The sequence below is a fragment of the Triturus cristatus genome, chromosome 9 (genome assembly GCF_964204655.1).
Source record: "Triturus cristatus chromosome 9, aTriCri1.1, whole genome shotgun sequence".
Taxonomy (NCBI): Eukaryota; Metazoa; Chordata; class Amphibia; order Caudata; family Salamandridae; genus Triturus; species Triturus cristatus.
The window spans coordinates 534,287,876-534,309,164 of NC_140592.1; the positions used below are offsets into that span (position 1 = coordinate 534,287,876).

Below are 21,289 nucleotides of genomic sequence, written 5' to 3' on the forward strand. Positions count from 1 at the left end.
ATGTTTTAACTCTTTCTGGGTTACACTATTTTGATCTCATGCAATACCATTATGTGTATATATTTTTCTAACTAACTGTATATAGGTGCTGAGTAAGAATGGTACGCCCATTCATTCATTCCCTTTTCTAACACGGCTCTCTTCATCCCCTTCCCTGCTTTACCACTTAGCAGCTAACTTCACCCATCATGGATGCCACCATTAGCCGGGCGTCTTTGGTTTTAAGCTCTAGTTATTACACCATCGCTCATGCACACTATCCCGCCTTGCTACTTTAGCAGCCAACGGCACACGCACTCGGCGTTCCTTCTCCGCCGGACCACGATCCTCGAAGCCACATTGTAGGTAAGCCCCTTCACCCTCACCCCTTTTTTGTTCACCGACCGGTTGGAGGTCCTTGCACCTCAAATCAGCTTCTCATTCCTTCGGATTAACTCTCCGACCTCTCTCTCCCGAATGCCTAACGTGGTAAGTACTACATGGTACCATGTCCTTGCTTCTTCAGTCCCATTAGCCCCATGCACCCTTATGCATTTGCCACCTTTTCTTCCAGCTATCACGCACTACCAGTCATCATCCCGACCCACTCACGGACCCAGTTGGGATGGAGACCTCGCTTCCCCCTACGACCGCTTCCCAGTAAGCGATCTCACATTTTCCTTACCTGATTGTTCTCCTGATCTCTGATTTCTCTACCATCTCTTTATTCACTCCTGATATTACCTCCCGTTACCAGTATAATCAGACCCCTGCCACGCACGTACTAGCCGCCCTGGATGGGCTACTGTTCTTCCCGTGATCTTTATTGGCAGTCTACCGGGAACTTTTCAAGTCCGCGCTGAACCCTCAGCCTTGGTTGGGACACCGTTCCTTTCCAACAGTTATCTTTCTCACTCCCTGCATCCTTAGTAACAGCCATTCCTTTCTCACCTTATTGCAGTATATAAGCGTCACTTTTGGGTCGCAAACGCATATAGTTTCATCTCACCAAGACTATTACCTAACCCTGCATAGGTGTAGAATTTGAGCAGCATGCAACCAACCACACTGGGTCCCCAGCATGTGGTATGTCACCTAATTTTATATTACTCACTCTGGTGTAACCACGTAATTCCTACCAATCGCCATACCTCCTTAGTAATTTGTTCGCCCTTTACCTTTTCCCCACTTCCCCTACCCCCTCCCTCCCCTCTCCTCTTACCTCTTCACCCCTCTCCCCTACCTATCCAGACAACTTCTCAGGCATTTTTTGATTTAGTCCTGATGACGATCCCAAAACCGTTGTTGGGGATCAAAACGTCGTCGACAACCACATCTTAACTCCAACCTTCATTTTAGATTTATGCGGAGTACAAGATATTTTTGTTATTTCTTATCTTCACCAATAAGTCACTTTTAAGTTACATACCTGAGGTAGGGAAATCTGTTGATTTTCAGAAACCCCATCACGTCCTGCTCACTTTAGGTTAATGTAATGTTTATGCTTCAATTTTTGTTAATAAATCCTAAATATCATCCAATTGGACAAGAATTGACCGAATCCTGATTGTAGTTTTGTGGTTATATGTATGTATTCTTCTTGAAAGGGACCGCTGTCTCTAATAACTCGCCCTGTAGCTAATCACTCATTTCAACAGCACAGTGGCTGTTCCGGGCGTGTACAGCCCATGATATCATTTATGTATCGCAGTGATGGTCTTTTTTTGTATAACACCGAATAAAAAGATTTAAACCTAAAACACCTTGTGCCGCCGGAACGTCACTTTTTGTGACGTTCCGTGGCGCTGGAGCCTGCACAATATATATCCGGCAGCACTAAGCCACTTTTTTGGCTTAATACTGCCTGATACATATTGTTACATTTAACACAGTTTAAAGCATTAAAGCGGCGTGCAATGGGTGTTGCTGGGGGCGTTCCTAGTAACATACATGGCTTTTTTGACCATGCCTCAGATTTATGAGAAATTGTAAATCTGAGGCAGTGCCAAAAACGTATGCCTCCCCGTGGGAGGCGTAAGAGAGTCAAAACAACGAGAAATATCTTTATTTCCCCTAGTTTTTCCTTTTTCTATGTGTGCTGCATTCCCTGCACAAAAACAATCATCCCCTCAACACAGGCACCCTTGCACCATGGTGCAAAGGCACCTGCGTTGGCGCACGGCAGCCCATTGTGTGCCGGTGCAGGGAAAAAGGACAGGAATGTGCCGTATCTGATAGATACGGCGCATTCCTGCCCTTTTCTTTTGCCATAGGGAGTGCAGCAGGAAGGCCCTGAGGCGCTGCTCTACGGCAAAAACTAATAAATGAGGCCCTTAATACGTTACCATGCATATGCCTTATTCATTCATGCCTTTACAAAGAAATTTGTGGTAAAGGCATGCGTACTAAAGGCATGCTGGGTAAAGGCATATGCGTGGTAAAGACTTTGTGTTAATGGTCACGCATGGTTATGACCACGTTGCAATGGCTGTTTCCTTTTATGTGCCATAGGGGACCTAGGCAGCTGACAATTGTCTTGGTAGAGTCTGAAAATGTGAAGATGGCACCAGAGCAACTGTCAGCCCATTTTTGTAATCCTTCCTTGCTTGTTGGCAAGTCGAAGGGGGAAGAGTCCCTAAAATGTAACACTGTATACTTGGGAAATGTGTGGGTAAACAAAAAAAGACCCCCAATTCTTTGGCAATGTGGGTTGGGGTGGTAGTCAGCAACCCTTCTCTTGCTCAAGCATGTGGTCAAATTAAATATCCACGTACCTGGGCAATTGGGCAACGGGGTAGTAAGACTCAAAGGTTCGTAGGCACAGATGTTGCAAAGGAAACATCTGATCCCTTGGGCAAGGTGTGTAGATTTACTTTTTTTTTTTAAAGGACAGGCTTTCATATTCCATTTACAAATATATAAATTGTACTTATATATAAATTGTTGGCGCATTCAAAACGGATTCTCAACTATCTCCAAAATGATTGGAGATGGTACTCCTAAGTTCGTTCCAAATGGTGGATGTACTAACCCCTTTTGCCGCATGTTCCTGATACATTATTCTAGGGCTCGCTTAGAGAACTTTATATGCAAGTGTTCTATCTACTTTCATGAGCTCCTATAATACCCCGGCCCACAACAACCGCTGAGCAGCCTTTAGGTTTTGAGGGTAAGGGTAATAGAGTCCTCACCTGACTCCCATTTTGCAATCCATAATGCTGGGCGACTCTAGGCCTTTGAGCAGATCCTCCATCTGGATGTACTTGTCGGTCTCCTTTTCCACCACACCGTAGTACGTAGGTACGTAAGGCCGGAGGACATCCTCCATTAATGCCTGCAGGCAAGCATTCTCCACGTAGCTGAACTTCTTCAGGATCTGCCCATGTTCGCTTGGCTTAAAGTTGCCTGAAATACAAAAGGACATTTTGATGAAATAACTACAAGCTTCAGTTGTTAAAATATAATGTGGTTAATGTTTAAACACTCGATGGGCCTCGGCGGTGAGCTTCACGGCTGGAAGTGGGAGGAGGCAGCGAGGCATCGCAGGCGCCGGGACTCTGCCTGTTTCTGGTTCCGGGTCTCGGGGGCAGTGACAGCACCTGCAGCGGTGGCTGCGGTTGAACAAGCTTCCCCAGAGTCGCTGAGTGATTTTCGTCAGGAGCAGGCAGCTGTGTCATCAAAAGAACGGGCTGCTCGCCACCCCCCTGATGAAGGTGTGGGCGAAGGTAGAGGTACCAATCAAGCCTCGGGGGGGGGGTCAAATCTCCGGTAAGGTGCAATAAGTTTTCTAGTTTGGTGGGTTTGGACCTGTCGTCTTGGGGAGGTTGTATTGACAACTGTATGGAGGTGACTGAAGGCGGGTATTCAAAAGGAATAGTTTCGCCTCCTAGAGTTGGCCGGTATACCTTAAGAGCCAGAGCTGCCTACTCATTACAGAATTTAGATGCCACCCATGCCACAGTGACCCAAAAAAACCCATCCATTGTCAATCTAACTAAGGCGAAGCTAAGGAGGTCTGGTGCTAGAATTGGGGAGGACGAAGAAGAGGAGGAGGAAGTGAAACAGAGAGGGGTCTCTAAAACCAAAATTAGAGTAAAAAAGAAACCCGTATTCATTTCAAAAATCACCCCGTCGTTAAAGACTTACTACGGAGTCATGGCTGCCACAGTGGAGCCTAAGGAGACTATGGAGGCGACTGTTGATGAACCGGAGGGAATTTTCTCCAAAGTAAAATCAAAGACTAAACAGAAACCTGCGGTAAGTGATGGGAGCGCTTCCTCCCCTATGACCCCTTTCTCTCAATGCAAACAAAGGGGGGCTAAGCAATCTACCAAGCGTCCCATCGGGCCTCTCACTGACTCTCCAGTGCCTAAGGCTACGCTGCAAGGTGTGACCCTTTCAAACAGGTTTAATGTCTTGGGGTCTCAGGAGGAGGAGGTGCCGCCATCTACTAAAGATCCCTTTAGAGACTTATCAATAGGAGTCCCCCCTGGGAGCATGGAAGCAGCAGATGGCTCTGAGGTGCGATCTTTGTCCGACATATTGATCGCGATGAAGAATGAAATGTTAAGTGGGTTCAAGGTATCCGAGCTAAACCAAGCAGAGCTTGTTGGAAGGTTTTCTGTCTCCGAAGCCAATCAGGCAGCGATCAAGGCATCCTGTGAAGTTTTGTCTCAGAGGCTGGTTGAGGTGGTGGTAAGGACGGGCCTTCTCGAAGCGGAAATACCTGGCATCAAAGAAGCCATAAGCGAGGCCACAAGAGATGTAGGGAAGTTAACCCTGCAACAAAAGGCTCTGAAGGACGATATTGAAAGGCTCCAAAATCACTCAAGAAAAAACAATTTAAGACTCCTTAATATCCCCGAGAACCTAGAAGGATCAGACTTAAAGGGGTTTGTTATTTCTATTTTAAAGGGGACTGTTTTGAAGGATCAGTCTGATATCGATTTGATATCAGAAATTCAAAGAATTCATCGAGACCCCTATAGGAAAAATCCGAAAAAACAGAAACCCCGGAAGATCCTGGTCAATTTTCTCTCATATTCAGTAAAAGATCTAGTTCTATCACTGGGTCTTAAGGAGGGTTCATTAACTTTCTCCCCTAGTGGCTCGGATCCATTTACCTTTCAGATTAGGTCTGACATCTCCCACATAACGGCTACAAGACAGTGGGAGATGGGTTGCAGACTGGAGGAAATGAGGTCTCTGGGAGTTAAGGTACAATTAAAATTTCCGGCTCAGTTGCGTGCTATGCATAATAATCAGATGTACTTATTCCATACAGTTGAAGAAGTAGATCTCTTCATGGCTGGTTTAAGGAAGGCAGAGCAGACAAAGTGAGCTATGCTAAGTAAATCAGCGATGGGCCTCCTCGCTGGATAAATATATTTTTGTCATACATTTTTTTTTTCCTATTCCCTCCCCCATTCTTTCTCCTTAGTATATTTTCTTAGTTAAGCCCGAGGTGAGGGCGACCAAATGGGTTCACCCATCTTTAAAGGGAGGGTTCCTCAAGGGCTTAGGGGCACTCATGGGGGTGTGGGAGCTTCGGGGGGGTCACCAGGGGTGGGCAAGGATTAAAAAAAATTAAAAAAAATATAAAAATAAAAATAAAAAAATAACCTCATCTTACTTTTTGGATTTAATTATCGAATCGATATCAAGGGGGAAGGGCGCTGTAATTGGATGGCAGGTGTAACTATAGATCAGGCCGGTTTGGGCCTTCTCTCCTGAAACGTAAATGGTTTAAGATGTACTCTGAGGCAAAGGTTGATAATGAAATACCTGGAACTCGCAAAATCCGAAAAAACAGAAACCCCGGAAGATCCTGGTCAATTTTCTCTCATATTCAGTAAAAGATCTAGTTCTATCACTGGGTCTTAAGGAGGGTTCATTAACTTTCTCCCCTAGTGGCTCGGATCCATTTACCTTTCAGATTAGGTCTGACATCTCCCACATAACGGCTACAAGACAGTGGGAGATGGGTTGCAGACTGGAGGAAATGAGGTCTCTGGGAGTTAAGGTACAATTAAAATTTCCGGCTCAGTTGCGTGCTATGCATATTAATCAGATGTACTTATTCCATACAGTTGAAGAAGTAGATCTCTTCATGGCTGGTTTAAGGAAGGCAGAGCAGACAAAGTGAGCTATGCTAAGTAAATCAGCGATGGGCCTCCTCGCTGGATAAATATATTTTTGTCATACATTTTTTTTTTCCTATTCCCTCCCCCATTCTTTCTCCTTAGTATATTTTCTTAGTTAAGCCCGAGGTGAGGGCGACCAAATGGGTTCACCCATCTTTAAAGGGAGGGTTCCTCAAGGGCTTAGGGGCACTCATGAGGGTGGGGGAGCTTCGGGGGGGGGTCACCAGGGGTGGGCAAGGATTAAAAAAAATAAAAAAAAATATTAAAAAAAATAACCTCATCTTACTTTTTGGATTTAATTATCGAATCGATATCAAGGGGGAAGGGCGCTGTAATTGGATGGCAGGTGTAACTATAGATCAGGCCGGTTTGGGCCTTCTCTCCTGGAACGTAAATGGTTTAAGATGTACTCGGAGGCAAAGGTTGATAATGAAATACCTGGAACTCGCAAAAGCCCGGGTCTGCCTCCTACAGGAAACCCATTTGACTGCCGGGAAATCGGATAAATTATTTTCAGGAGTACCCTGGATTAAAGCTTATGGTGTGTCGGACCAAAACATGAATAGTCGTGGGGTGGCTGTCCTGGTCAAACGGGGGTTAACATGTTCGATCAAATCCATCCAGACTGATCAATCAGGGAGGTGGGTGATAGCGCAGTTGGACTTTGGGGGTCCTGTTTTAACGTGCGCCTCATTCTATGGTCCGAACATCGTTGACCCTTCTTATATTGTTAAGCTGCAGTCCAAGCTTATGCTGGCGACTCCTCCGATAATTGTCGGAGGGGATTTTAATGCGTTATTAGACCCTATCTTGGATAGGTCGAATCAGGCTCGCTCCATTGCGACCCCTCTTGTTAGACGGGCAATGAAGAATTTGATTCACGACCTTGGTTTGGTCGATGTGTGGAGGTTTATGAAAGGGGATAGGGCTGGGTATACATTTTACAGCAAGAGATTTCATCACTCCTCCAGGATTGATTACTTATTAGCTAGTAAGTGTTTACTTGAAAAGGGCTCTGATATATTTATTCTTCCTAGCCATCTATCGGATCATTCTCCTGTTTTCTGTTCCATCAAAAAATTAACAAACAAAACTCAATCGAGATGGACACTTAGTAGGGGAAGGTTAGACAATCCAGATTTAATTCAGGCAGTTAAAACATCTTCCCTGGAGTTTTTTGATTCTAATATAGGTTCAGCTGTCATTGAGGTTGTGTGGGACGCCTTTAAGGCTCCCTCAGAGGACGATTACATAGCCTCATATGCTTTAAAAATCGCACTGAAGGATGTGAATTAAAACTCGGCGAAGAAAAGATTGGATTGCTAGAAGCTGAGCTTCTTAAGCTATCAAACTCTTCCGACGGACAAAGAAAGGCGCTGGCTGAACTTGAATAGGCAAGACAGAGCTATAGAGGCATCTTAGAAAAGAAGTGCAAAAAGCAATGGGAAAGGAGTAAGATGGAGAACTATGAGTACGGGGAGAGGGCTGGGGCTCTTTTGGCGTGGAAGGCGAGATCCGACCGCTCGCAAAACGATATTGCCGAGCTGGTCATAAATAACCAAGGGGATAGATCGACAGATTTAGGTGACATTCAAAATACTATGCTTACCTTATTTGCGGATCTTTATAGGGAGAATTTATTCCCCTCTAAACAACAAATCCGCGGGTGGCTGAGCTCAAAATCCCTCTCCACGTTAACTCAGGCTAATAAAGATTTCCTTGACTCCCCAATAACGCTGCAGGAGATAAGAACCTAAATAAAGATTTCAAAAAACGGTAAAGCCTCTGGTATTGATGCCCTCCCAAATGAAGTTTATAAGTCCCTCTCTGAGGAAGTGATCCCAGTCTTGGGATCCCTGTTTCATTCAATCTACAGTCCAACAGGTCATATCCCTAACTCATGGAGGGAGGCAATCATTGGCATGATCCTTACGCCAGGGAAGGATCCAGTTAAAGCAGACTCCTATCGCCCAATCTCCCTGCTAAATGCAGATTATAAGATCTTTATGGGTATTTTGGCAGGGAGATTGGGTAAATTAGTCCCCGGATTGGTTAATACTGACCAGAAAGGGTTCATTACCGGGAGACACATTCAGGAACAAACCCAGCTACTTATTGGTAATATCGATTTGGCGATTTCTGGACTTGAACCGCTGGCAGTGGTCGCGTTAGACGCCGCCAAGGCCTTTGATAGGGTGTGTTGGGCCTATCTTTGGGAGGTGCTAGAGGAGATGGGATTTGGCCCAATTTTTATCCATACTCTGAGAGGGTGCTATCAGGACGCCTCTGCTAAAATCCTCATTAATGGCTTACTTACTCCTAGTTTTAAAATTCAAAGAGGGACCAGGCAGGGTTGCCCCATCTCTCCCTTATTATTCGATATATACATTGAGCCTCTCGCCCAGGCTATAAGGCTAGATGAGACCATATCCCCGTTTAAGACTCAGCAATATCGGTCTAAAATTGCATTATATGCGGACGACATAATCATTTATACAGATAACCCCGAGATAACACTGCCAAAGGTCGGGGCTCTGTTGGAAGATTTTGGTTTAATTTCCGGGTATTTGGCTAACTCCACAAAGACGGAGGTTATGTGTTGGAATATAGATCAGTGGAGTGGGGCCACCAGCAACACATTTAAATATCTCGGTATTATTATTGTGAAAGATCTCGAAAAAATTCCATTAATTAATGTTGAAAAAATAATAAAAAAAATAGATCAGTTGTTCGCAAGGTGGAGGAATCTCCCCCTGACCATCTTTGGGAGGGTGAATCTAGTAAAAATGATCATCCTCTTGAAATTAACGTACTTGTTCAACGCGGTTCCTCTAGGTTTCCCCAAACACTCCATCTCAAAGGCGCAAAGTAAAATTGGGAGTTTCATCTGGGGTGAGAAGGGTGTTAGGTTATTCTGGAAAAAACTGAGGCGCCGCTTAGCTAAAGGGGGATTGGCCCTCCCAGATATCCGTTGTTATTTGGTCGCCTTTCAATTCAAGGCTATTAGGATGCTCCTAGGTGAACCAACTGCTTGTGCCTGGGGTAAACTGTTGGAGGAGTCGGTTATCACTGAAGATGGGGGAGGTAAGGCAGGGTTCCTTTATAAGTTTGGTTCACCAAAATTCTTTAAACGAGTAAGGTTGAAGGTGATCAAAAATGCCTTGGAAGTCTGGTATTTCATCCGCTCCAGATGTGGGATAGGCTATTACTCCGATCAGGCCCCGATCTGGGACTCCCCTGGGACCCCCCTCTGCCTCCAGGACAGTATGGCACTTCCAATTAAAAGAGCTGGGGTCGCGACTTGGTCTGACTTGGGGGATGAAAATGCCATATAACCTTGGGAGGTATTAAAAGCAAGAATAGGCCCGGGGTTTTCGAGATTTAAGTTCATCCAATTAAAATCTTGGTTCTAAACAGAGAAGGAGAATTCAAGGGGCAATGGAGAGGTGGAAGCTGTGCTTAAAAATACTCAACATTTGAAGAAGGAAATTTCCACTTGGTACAGGCTCCTGATTAACGCAGATGATGTAGGTATACCACATCAGGTGTCAGTGTGGAATGACTCTCCTTTTGAAGCGGATATCGGAAATCTCCTGGAACCTTCCATGATCCTGCTTTATAAATATACAAGCTCAGCCAGTTTGAAGAAAAATCATTTTTTGTCACTAATCAAATCTATTATACTCCGGAGAAGATTTCGAAATTTGCCCCAAACCCCGAGCCAAGATGTCCCAGGTGTCTGCTCCCTAAAACCAACGATATACACACCTTTTATGAATGTTTCAAATTAGGAACATATTGGGAAGGGGTGTGCAGATACTTATGTATGACCTTTGGAACCGATATTGTGTTGAATGGTTCTTTGATTTTTTTGGCCAACGATCAGGTGTCTACTGCTTATATGGAACAACCCCATAGAGGTCTGTTGTTATGTCTGATTTTGCTGGCCCGAAGGGAAATTTGTCGTAAATGGAAAGATCCCCTCCCCCCGAAAGTCGAAGACTGGTTAAAGTCTGCACTGGCAATGGCTCGGTTAGAAATCATGAGATCCAGCCCCAGCCTCCCTACATTCTGGGCACCTTTTATACATTTGGGTCAGGAACTGAGACTTTGTTGACTCCAATATGCAGTTGTCAAGGGTCGATAAATACCATGGTCCTATGATTAACACCTTAATCCCGGATGATAAAAGGGGATTGGTTGGATAACCTAAACAAGCGCAGGCGGTCGGAGGGCGCCCCGTCATTAACGTAGACCGGATATGTCCTGCTAGCAGTTTATAGGTGAGATGAGGACAAAAAAAAAAATGTTTAAACATTATAAACTTCCAGAGTTAATGAAAGATGTCAATCAGCATTGTACTAGGTACACACATTAAAATAATCTATTTAACACGGTTTACTTGCACTTCATTTGATTTTAATTACGGTCACTATCTGTTACTTCTCACATTTAAACATCCTTGCCAGGCTGACAAAGTTTTAAAAAGTGACTTATTTCTCAGTTGGGAACTCTCCTGGGGATGAATTAATTCCATTAGCTGACAGGGCTCACTGTCATGTAGTAAAGTGTGACTTTCCATGAGAACCCCTTCTAGGGTTTGTTGTGATCCCATTTTGCTTTGACCAGTCCAATTAGTTATAGCTCGAATGGTCCTACTGAAGCAGGTTGATTGAGATATTGTCGGTCCTTTTCTAATGATGGCACAGGCGATTTAGAACAAACATTGGCAACACCAATAAGTCTAGCTTTAATGTGCTTGGACATACAAATAAAGGCATGCCCAGGGAGGAGAAGCATGAGGTGCTTGAGGGTTTTAGATCAGACCATGTGTCTGTTCAAACTTTGAATTGCCTGGGTGTCACTTTGGATTACACAGGCCCTTGGCAGTCCCAGGTTAATGCTGCTTGTCTCAGATTAAGCAGGGCTGCTAGGTCTCTATTTTACCTCAATCATAAGGAAGGCAAAGGGCTACATGTCTCTCTACATGAATATTTATAATTTGCAGTGCAATCCCACAGCGATTTATGGGGTAGCGGACTGGGCCCCCCCCAATGTTTCTCCAAATCAGAATGAGGAAAATCAGATATTGAGGCGACACATAAATCTCCCCCCAACTAGCTCCAACTTTATTCTGCATTCAGAGCTTAATCGGCATTATGCTTCTGATGCAGTCAAGCTGACACCACTTCTGCTGTGGGTTAGCCCAGAACTAAGCTTTAATAGGGGGGTTGTTCTTGATTGCCTAATTCTTGACCTGGCTGAAATATGTTAACGGTGTTCACCGATATTGGGCTTCACAAAATGCTTATTGCCCCGGCAAACTTAAACAAGCATTGAAAATTAAATGATTAAGTTAAAGCCATTTGCTTTGCTAATGGTATTGTATAGCAAAGCAAATGGCTTTACCTTAATAAAAGTTTCACGTCAGGGGCTCAGGTGATGCTGCCCGTCTTAGGGGGCAGTATAGCTACAGTGGCCCAGCTGTCCCACCTACAGGCCTGCAGGCTGGACCATAAGGTTAAGATTTGTTGTGAGCGCGGGGCTCCCTGCATGCGACCACTTAGCTGCTAGTGTCCCCTTTCCAACCGTGAAGCTGCGTAAATGCCAGTGTCTTTCAGTCCTAGGCTGCCGGTTAGTCTGTCTGGAGCTGTACCGTGTTCCGGTGAAGCAGTGGGATGCTTCTGATAGAGCGCACGCCTGTTGCCGCTGGTACAGATCGCCGTCACATTTCAGTACTGAAGTATGTGCACATGGTGCAGTGTAGTGCCATGCCGATGGAAAGCCGAGATGTCTCCTATTTTGTCGCGGCAGTAGTGAGAGGTCGTTGTCTAAGCCAGTGGGACCTCACGGCCCGCATCTGGTTTGTGGCAATAACAGTGAGGCTGCGTGTGTCAAAGGAGAGACATCCTGTAGCTTGCGCTCAGGTCAGTGGAGGGGGCAGCGAGTTTTCTAGGTAATGCGCCACACGATGGACGTTTCAGATGTTGGCAGATGCAAACGTGCCATTGAGCAGGAGTGTGCACGGCCATCGTAAACAGGCCACCGTTGTTTTAGTGTGCATCCCTGTTGTGTGTGCATTCTTGTGTCATGTGGACGACTCCTGTGCACATAGCTGCCTCTTTCCAGATGTGCGTGTTGGGCTGCATACGTTTGGTTGTGCTTGTAGTTAGGCATTTGTTTATGCTTGTCCTGTGGAGGTCAGGATACGCCACCTCGAGAAGTGTGTGTGTTTGAGCTGAAATATGTTTTCGCGCTTTGTGCTTTGCAATGTGATATATATATAGATCACAATCTGTGAGTGGGTCGGTGTATGCTCAGAGACTGATTGTGTACCTGTTTGTGAGGCCCTCTATTGAGCGTATATGACTGCGGTTGTAGATTTTCCACACCTCACCTACTGAAATGCGTGTGGTTGTGTATGTGTATACATACTTTGTTGGTGTTGACGGAGGTGTCCCGAAAGATCCACTCCCCCGTACTGACGAGTGTGAGCTGTGCATGCTTTTGTGTGTATGGCTGCTGATTTCCTGAGGCCCATTTCCCGGCACGTGTCAGTCTGTGTTTTACGTGTAGCGTTGTTTGCGGGAGCGCTTCCTACATAGTGCGGCGAGATGATGCTAGTGCCTGCGTGTGCTGCTGTACACTACCCCGTGTTGCTAGACTCAACTCCATATGTGTGTGCCTTACGTTGTGTGGTATGCAGGGCGGCCCTCCACGGGAAGTTTGAGGGGCTGTGTATCCGCGGCTTGCCAGACACTAACACCTGTGGTGTTTTTCCGAAGTTGAGTGGTTTGCAGGTTGGTCTTGTTGGGTGTGTTAAAGCAGCTTGTCTGCGAGTGTGGGCTGTAGTTTCGCACTCTTCTCTTGTGTGTTCCTGTATCTACCCTTCAGGCCTCTGCCCTGTACTCACAGTTTGTAAGTGGACAGGATGCCCTCGAAAGGGCAGGGGCAGCGTAGGCTCAACTGGCAGGGGACGAGCAAGGGAATTAACCCTCGGCACAACCATCTGCTGAGTTGTGTGCGTGTTGATTTAAACACCATTTAAAATAAATGTACATAATGAATTTTGCAGTGTACCTAGGTTCCGTGCACCCCTTAAGGATTTTGTCCTGCCGGTATTTCATGCGTATTTCCCTCGCGATAAATGTAGTACGTCTGCACTTCCGCACGTGTGTTCTGTAGTTTCCTGTGTCCTTCTGGGTGCACATTCTGGGTCGTGTGATTGCCCCTCAGTATTGGTAACAGACAGTCTCATGTGCGAGAATAAGGATGTTATCCTAAATAACACCTTTGCATGATGGTATGCCATGTATCCCCCGAATGCACTTCTCTCTACTAGGGTGTATGCAGGGTAGATATCTGTATTTCTGCCGTGGACGCTTCGCTGAAGTCTTTGCCAAGTGCTTAAACTATTTGTTTTTTAAATGTAGAGGCTTTGTGAATTGTACCTTAAGCACTTACCTGTAAACGTGGTATTTTCAGCCAGTGGGTGTTAGTTTGGCTGCTGGCAAACCACAGTGCAGTATTGATGCTCTAGTCGAGGTGTAACATGATCGATAGTTAAGTGGAACACATGAGTAACAACTTCGCCAAAGAGCAGCATCCACGCGCTAAGGCACCACGGACAGTTACATTGGACTGTGCCACCTAATGGTGACTCAGTCATGTGACCAGCTTACACAGGCATCTCTGCAGCAAGCACACTAGCCCACATCCTGGGGAAAACGTTTGTGAGGTCTGGATTTTAGCCAGAAACCCCTAGAGGCTGTGCACGTCTCAGAATGCATCACCCTGCTGCAGCACCCTACAGTTTTGTAAAGTAGCACCCAGCACGGTCCCATTAGACTCAAACGCTGTTTCACAGACTACCTTTCCAAGATGGAAGCTGCAGTACTGGGAGGGGGGGGGCTCTGTGCCGTCGTTTCATGTGGGGGCTGTTCTCGCTGTGAGCGAAAAGGGTTTATTTATAGTTGTTAATGGCCGTAGGCGCGGCGCCGTGAAGCTACCTCACGCGCTGAAAGAGACTGGCGGTGCAGAGAAGAAGAGGCGAGTAGGGAGTGGGGGTTTGTGAAAATAAGTATGAAGGGGTGGGCAGAGCAGGGGGTGCATGGACAACAAGCTCTCGGCTTTGGCAAAGGCAGCTGCTTGTTTATAATTGCATCGTGCTTTCACTTTAAGTGAAAGCACGATGCAAAAGAAAAAAAAACACGCTGCTGCCTTTGCCAAAGGCCAATGATAACAAAAAAGTGGGTAGCGGCTAATTAGGAGACACTGTCTCCCGACGCCAGTAAGAGATCCAATCCCGCTGGGCGTGTATAAAAGGAGACAGGGTGGCAACAAGCAGCGATTGACATGCCTTTGATGCAATCATTGCATTGCCTTTGGCATAATTCGTGACGCCAAACGATGCGCACAAATCAAAACTGAAGGCGGAGCTGGGACACGGCTTCTGGAATCGTATCGATTCCAAGAAGCCTCGTATGACGAGAGCAGCGCATTCGCTGCTTATGTCATGCAGAGACCTAAAAAGCAAGCAGCTAGTTAACTCTCGTCACCCAGAGTTCTGTAGCTCACAAAGAAAGGAGAGTGTTTTTAACAAGTGCCATGCACATGAGTATTATATTCTTTTAGCTTCACAGGAGATGGCATTTATTCGTATCTGGGACTCCTGCGGTGGGAAAGGTCACTTCTTTAGGTCTCGACTATGCAGCGCGCATGCGCTGCATAGGAGGAGACCTTTAGAAATCGATTCGTTTTTTGTGCCAAAAACATGCACGCATTGTATTGCTTTCAATGGCAACGCTTGCACGTTTGGCGATTACCTTGTGGGAGCGAGCATTGGTAACATCTGTTTGTAAATAACTTACAAACAGATGGTGCCGAAGGCTCGCTCCCACAAGGGAATCGCTGTGTGTGCTCTCGGCGCACTCCCTCCCACTTGTTTATAGAAACGTACCGACGGGTGATTAAAGGGCTCACTGGTTTACTTTATTGGAGAGCGCGGCGCCCACTTCATGGACACCGAGCTCTGGCTTATTCCACACGTGCTCCTCGTCCTAATCTGCTTTGTTCCCCTCACATCTCAGTAAACTGAAGAGCAGGGACAGAGATACTTGTCCAGGATCACACCAGCTGTCACGGGTGGTCAGGGAGGGCAGCCGTACCTGGACTTCACTATTGAATGGGGCTGCGACACCTTCTCCTACGTGAGGAGAGAACGGGTGCCTATAGTCCCTTTTCTACCACCCCTGGCGGGAAAGCTTCACGGATACCTTAGTGCCTCGAGAACCCCCATACTCATGAACATTTGCAAGTATGTACTTCGAGCCCAGAGTACAAACTGCCCGCGGTGCAGTGGACAAAAACAGTACAACACACTGTGTAAATCAGTTCAGTCCACAATGATGCATTTTAACTTCATATTTTATCCGTTATATTAATGTTGCATAGATCGTCACCCCTTCATTCCTGGGTCTACTTTTCATTATAAATGTGCTGGCATTTGACCATTCAAAAATGGCGATTGTTTTGCTACGATCACAGCCAGTCAGGTTCTTTATTATTGATCTGAAGCAGCCAATCAGATTTGCCGCACCGGAACCAATTATCGAGTCTGAGCGCGTGTATTCCTGCCAGGGTTGATTGTTGTTCTCCTAATTCCTTCCAGGTAAGCTACCCATTAAGTTTTCTTAATGGCGTAAAAGGGCCGTCTCAAGCCACCGGCAAAAAGAGAAGGGAAATCCAGAGAGAAAAGGACTCTTTAAAGAATTTCCCTTCCCTACAACGCTTACCTAGCATGACGTCATGCAGTAACTGCTCCACTAGTGAGAAGTGAGCAGTGTACATCGATGTGCCTGCGGTCACTGCACGGACCACCTGTGCCAGGGCACAAAACAGAGCCCTGCGTTAAGGGATTTCTTTTTGCCTACAAAAATAACACTTTAAGGAAAAATGACACAACAGTCCAAGCCATCTGAACGCCCTGATGGCCCTGTGTCTGCAGACCCTATGGCTCCCGGCAAATCCTCGTGCCTAAGATCAGCCCGTATTTTCTCGACTCTCAAAAATAAGTGGTACTTCACTGACTGAAAGGGCAAAGTTTGTGACCTTCATCAATAAAGCTGATCCTTATGTAGCAGAGCGGCCATGGAGTGAACAGCAGAATCCAGATAGCCAATAGGTCTCACCTTTGGGACCTTATAAGTGCTTAGCCATGCAACAGTTGATGTTGTTGCACCAAGGATATTGTGCTGCATAACTAAATACTTATAAGGTCCCAAAAGCGAGACCTATTGGCTATGACAATGCTTGTTTTAGATTTAGGGCTGGTACAGTCGGGCGCCTTTTGTATTACCCTGATGATTCGAAGCCTTGGGAGAGCTGATTGCCGGCCTGCCCTTGTGAAGGGATGGGCGAGAAGTCTTTGGTGCATTTCATGTCTGCCACCGCACACTACGCACACGCCTCCATGACACAGGGATCAGAGACAAGGCCCTGGATTGGACCACCTCCTTCCTCTCTGGCAGAACCCAGAGCGTCCGCCTCCCCCATTCCGATCCGAAGCCTCCGAGATCATCTGCGGCATACCCCAGGGATCTTCCCCCAGCCAGACACTGTTCAATATCTACATGGCTCCACTCGCATGCATCGCCCGACAGCACAACCTCAACATAATCTCCTATGCCGACAACACTCAACTGATCCTCTCCCTCACCAAGGACTCCCTCACCGCCAAATCCAACCTCCAGGAAGGAATGAAAGCAGTCGCCGACTGGATGAAGTGCAGCCGACTTAAGCTGAACACAGACAAGACGGAGATCCTCATCCTCGGCTCCAACCCATCAGCCTGGGACGACTCCTGGTGACCCTCGTCACAAGGGGCACTGCCGACACCAACCAACCACACACGCAACCTGGGCGTCATCCTCGACTCAACGCTCACCATGACCAAGCAAGTCAACGCAGTCTCCTACTCCTGCTTCAACACCCTCCGCATGCTCCGCAAGATCTACAGGTGGATCCCGACAGACACGAGAAGAACTGTCACCCAGGCCCTCGTCAGCAGCAGACTCGACTACGGAAACGCCCTCTACGCAGGAGCCCCGACCAAGCTCAAACGACTGCAAAGAATCCAAAACACCTCTGCACGCCTGATCCTCAACATTCCACACCCCAGCCACATCACCCCCCACCTGAAAAACCTGCACTGGCTCCCCGTCGACAAGAGAATCTCCTTCAAACTCTTGATCCATGCACACAAGGCACTCCACAAGACCGGCCCAGCTTACCTCAACAGTCGACTCTCCTTCTACGTTCCCAACCATCACCTCCGCTCCGCCGACCTCTCCCTGGCCCCCGTCCCGCACATCCAGAGAACCACCACCGGAGGCAGATCCTTCTCCCACCGCGCCGCCAAGATCTGGAACACCCTTCCCCTCAACCTACGACAGACCCAAGACCTGCTGACCTTCAGGAGATGACTCAAGACCTGGCTATTCGACCCGTAGCGGCAACCCACCCCTCCTCTCCCTCAGCGCCTTGAGACCCTCGCGGGTAAGTAGTGCGTTTTACAATCTTGTGATTGATTGATGGATTGATGTACTTTTGCAAATTGTATAGAATTTTTTTAAGCTGTCTTAAACATATTTTGAAACCTCTTGCATTCCAAAAATGCACAGGCGCCCTTTTAAATTTGCAGCGTTCGTCTGCATAATTTGTGCTTTGTTAGGTTTCACTTGCACAATGCTTGTGCTGTGCTTGTGAAATCGTTTGTATTTAATATAGCTTAAAAAGGGCTTTACATCCAGCCCCGTGATTTCAGTGCTTTTCAGTGCTTCTTGTGCTTGCCACTTACTTTTCTTACATTTCTATTGGCTGTAGCACACTGTTTCTGAGTCCCTTTCATGTTATTCTCTTATCAGTTTCCTGTTGCCGAAGTACTGGTTTCATCCGCTTTTCAAGAACTATTTTTAAAATGCTTTTTTCTGTATAGCACACATTTACAGCATCTATTTACAGCGTCTGGCTGCCGCGCTGACAGTCTAACAATTACAGCACATTCCTTTTTGGATTGTCCAATTTTTTTTATAATTGATTGACGCCTGCACGCCATCTGCACTCCCGCCTGTGCGTGCTCTCCATTTCGCAGGCTAGGCTCTGCGGTTTCTACAAACTCCACTGGCTGATTATGTTTGCAAGATCTCTGTCCAACTTATCAACAATTTTGAACTGTCAACTGTATTTCTACTGTCTTTTTACGTCATTCGAACGCAGAAAAAACTTGGTTCAACTGGTGGGGGACGGGAATTTTTTTCTTTACCATATGTTTTTATTAGAAAATGTTTTATTAGCAGGATACTCCGTCTCCATCACAAGGTCATTAGTGTATCTATTCCATCACTAGTTTTATTTAGATTTTTTCTGTTATCCAATACTTGGCATTTTTCACTGAGATGGACGAACTAGCAGCCAAACAGGTCAGACCATCTGCAAGTCTGTTATTCTTGTCTATAGTGAAGTTTATCACATGACTCATAGTGCTTCTTTATGAAGCCGACAGCACACAACCAAGCATTATGGAGGAGCATGGTTTTTGTCCATCGCCACTGCTATCAGAGGTTCTACACTGAAACCGTAGGTAAATAGGGGATTCTAAGTGAAGTGAGGTGTAATGTAGTGGACGCTAGGCCCACATACTGATGAATGACACATGTACACAGTAGTAGGGTACTGGATAACTGGCCCAGGGTTTGTGGGCTTGACCCCTTTTATTATCAGGGTTACCTGACCAGTGACGCCTGTGATGGGTGGGTGTTAAGTGTATTAGATCACACTTCTGAGTACTAGAACGTGTCTAGCAGGACACTACATCTCTCCCAAACTTTACTGGAAAAAGAACCAAACAAAAGTCCAACCTGTGGGAAAAACCACAAAACACAGCACCACTGAGTCTCTTCAGGCCATCTGCTGTGCAGTACTGGATCACTTGACTGCATGGCCATGAGGTTTAAGTTCAACTCTGCAATGTCGTTCGTACCGGCCCGGTCTCATAATATTGGATGCTATTTTCATAGTTCAATGTGGGTGCATCCGGAGTGTTGGTGGAGTCCACTACGGAGATCTTCTTCAAGGCGCTCAGGGTCCAGTGCATGGCAAACCTGCAAAGATTGAGGATGACCTTGATAAAATGAGAGCCTTCCTTGAAGGTCATGATGCTTTCCAGTGCCCGCTGGCAGAGCAGCTTCAGACTGTCCTCTCCTGTCTGTACTCCCCACTCACAGGAGTCTCCTTGAGGCCCTTGCTGTCGGGCTGTTACAGAATCATGTGGATTGTACGGGGCCTCTCATAGGCCGTGCGAAGGCGTCACTTAGGAACTGCCAACAGGACCACAACCAAGTCCCTCTTATAGCCGCAAAGGGTGTTGTCTCAGGGTCTGTGTGCTCTGGTTGTCAGGAGTCGGGTACAATTGCCTTCACCAGATAGTCTTTGGGTGACCAGTTTCCGTCCACAACCTCAGTGCTTCCCAGTGCCTGTCGTGGAGCTGCTGCAGGTGCATCTCTCCTATCAGGATTCCCCTCTCACCGGAAATCCCTTGAGGCCCTTGCCCTTGGATTGCCATGACTGCCTGGGCTGTACAGGTCTCTCATAGGTCACGCGGAGGTGTCGCTGAGAAGCTCCCAACAGGGCCATGGCCAAGCCTCGTGCAACACCAGGGGTGGATGGTCCAATGGTCGAGTATGCTCTCTTCTGCAAGCCTCAGGTTCACGGGGGCTCACAGAAAGTTTCTGGGTGTCCTGCCTTCCACAGCACCAGGAATGCCTTATTGGTCTCCGGACGTTTCAGGTGTTTGGATCCACTTAGGTGTTTGTTGATACACCTGGGTGATGATGATGATTACCTTCTTACACTTGGGCTACAGGTGGCAATGTCTTGCTTGGAGTGAGGAGGACTGGAGAGACTTCGTAGCCACTTGTACATTTTCTTTTGACATGGGCAGTTGCTATCCTGGATCTAATCTGGATCTAATCTATGTCAAGCAGCCATTGACAGGTGTCAGAATGGTAGCACTGTGAAGCATGGGACTTGGACACGGTTTGCGCTTGCTGGTGGCTTACAGCTGGTCCACCTGCGTGGCTGTCTCCAGTGACGTCTCTGCACCCTGGTGGTTGTCTTGCATTGATTGGTGCTCTCTCCAGCAATGGCATGAGTCCTCAGTCTTATCGCTCTTCTCCCTTTTCACTTGCGCACCTGTGATGGTTGTTCACCCTGTGGCATTGTGCTATTCTCTTCTCCTCCTTCGCGATGTGGCATCCTGCAACGCCTTTATCTACTTTCGACCAGGTTCCTCGCTCTGATGTGGCGTCATGCCACGTGTCTCATGTTCACTCCACATGGACATCTTGCTGGTCACATCTGGTTCTTAGAACTGTTGGAATGGAAAATTGTTTAGGCCGACTTTCCCTAGCATTGTACAATTTAAGTTAGCATTTGTGGCACCATTTTGTATTAAACTAAACTTCTGTCTCATTCTGTTTGCCTCAGCAGAAAGCAGCCTCAATATTTCTTTTTTCCTCTTTCTTCAAGGTTGAGCTTCGCTGCACTAAAGAACAGACTGTTTTGTCATTACATGCCTTTCCCGTTAGATAGGCCTGCTCCAACCCTTAGAGTGGCCGGCACGGGCAGAGTAACCTTGGAACTGAGATAGCTTGTACCCGGTCCGAGGATTGCAGCTCATCCTTCTGTGTCTCCTTTGTTCACCAGCTACTAATTCCAGTCTGGGCGTATCCTTAAGGGTACTGGAAATGTATATCATGTATTACCATGTTGGTGGGGGTCAGTCCCTCTGCAGCAATCCAAGAAGGCTGGTCAGACTGGACTCCACTCGGGTGTATGACTAATAACTTTGGTTTGTATTCTCTGTCTGACCGACTCTTCATTTGTTTGGAAGGTTGAGAGGTGGTCATGAGTGACCTGGGTGGCCCTAATCGGGTCACTTCCTTCAGTTGGCACCTGAACAGGGACCTCATTGGGTGTGACCCATCCTTGCCCGCGGACGGGTGGGGAGGCTGGGGCCATGTCGGGTCAGACGGGTGGACCAGGGATCCCTGCACGAGAGAGTCTGGTATTCGCAGCTGCCCCGTCTGTCTGACCGGGCGGTGCCTCGT

General features: G+C 46.8%; 1 protein-coding gene across 6 annotated transcripts in view; it reads right to left on the reverse strand.

The window, feature by feature from the left end:
- Nucleotides 1–21,289, reverse strand: part of LOC146798257 (inositol-trisphosphate 3-kinase B-like) — an 856,729-nt gene that overhangs the window by 212,298 nt on the left and 623,142 nt on the right. For all 6 annotated transcript variants that reach the window (XM_085625536.1, XM_085625539.1, XM_085625537.1 and 3 more), the window contains one exon: nt 3,171–3,384. In XM_085625536.1, coding sequence (XP_085481662.1) covers nt 3,171–3,384 — 214 coding nt within the window. The remainder of the gene's footprint in view (nt 1–3,170; nt 3,385–21,289) is intronic.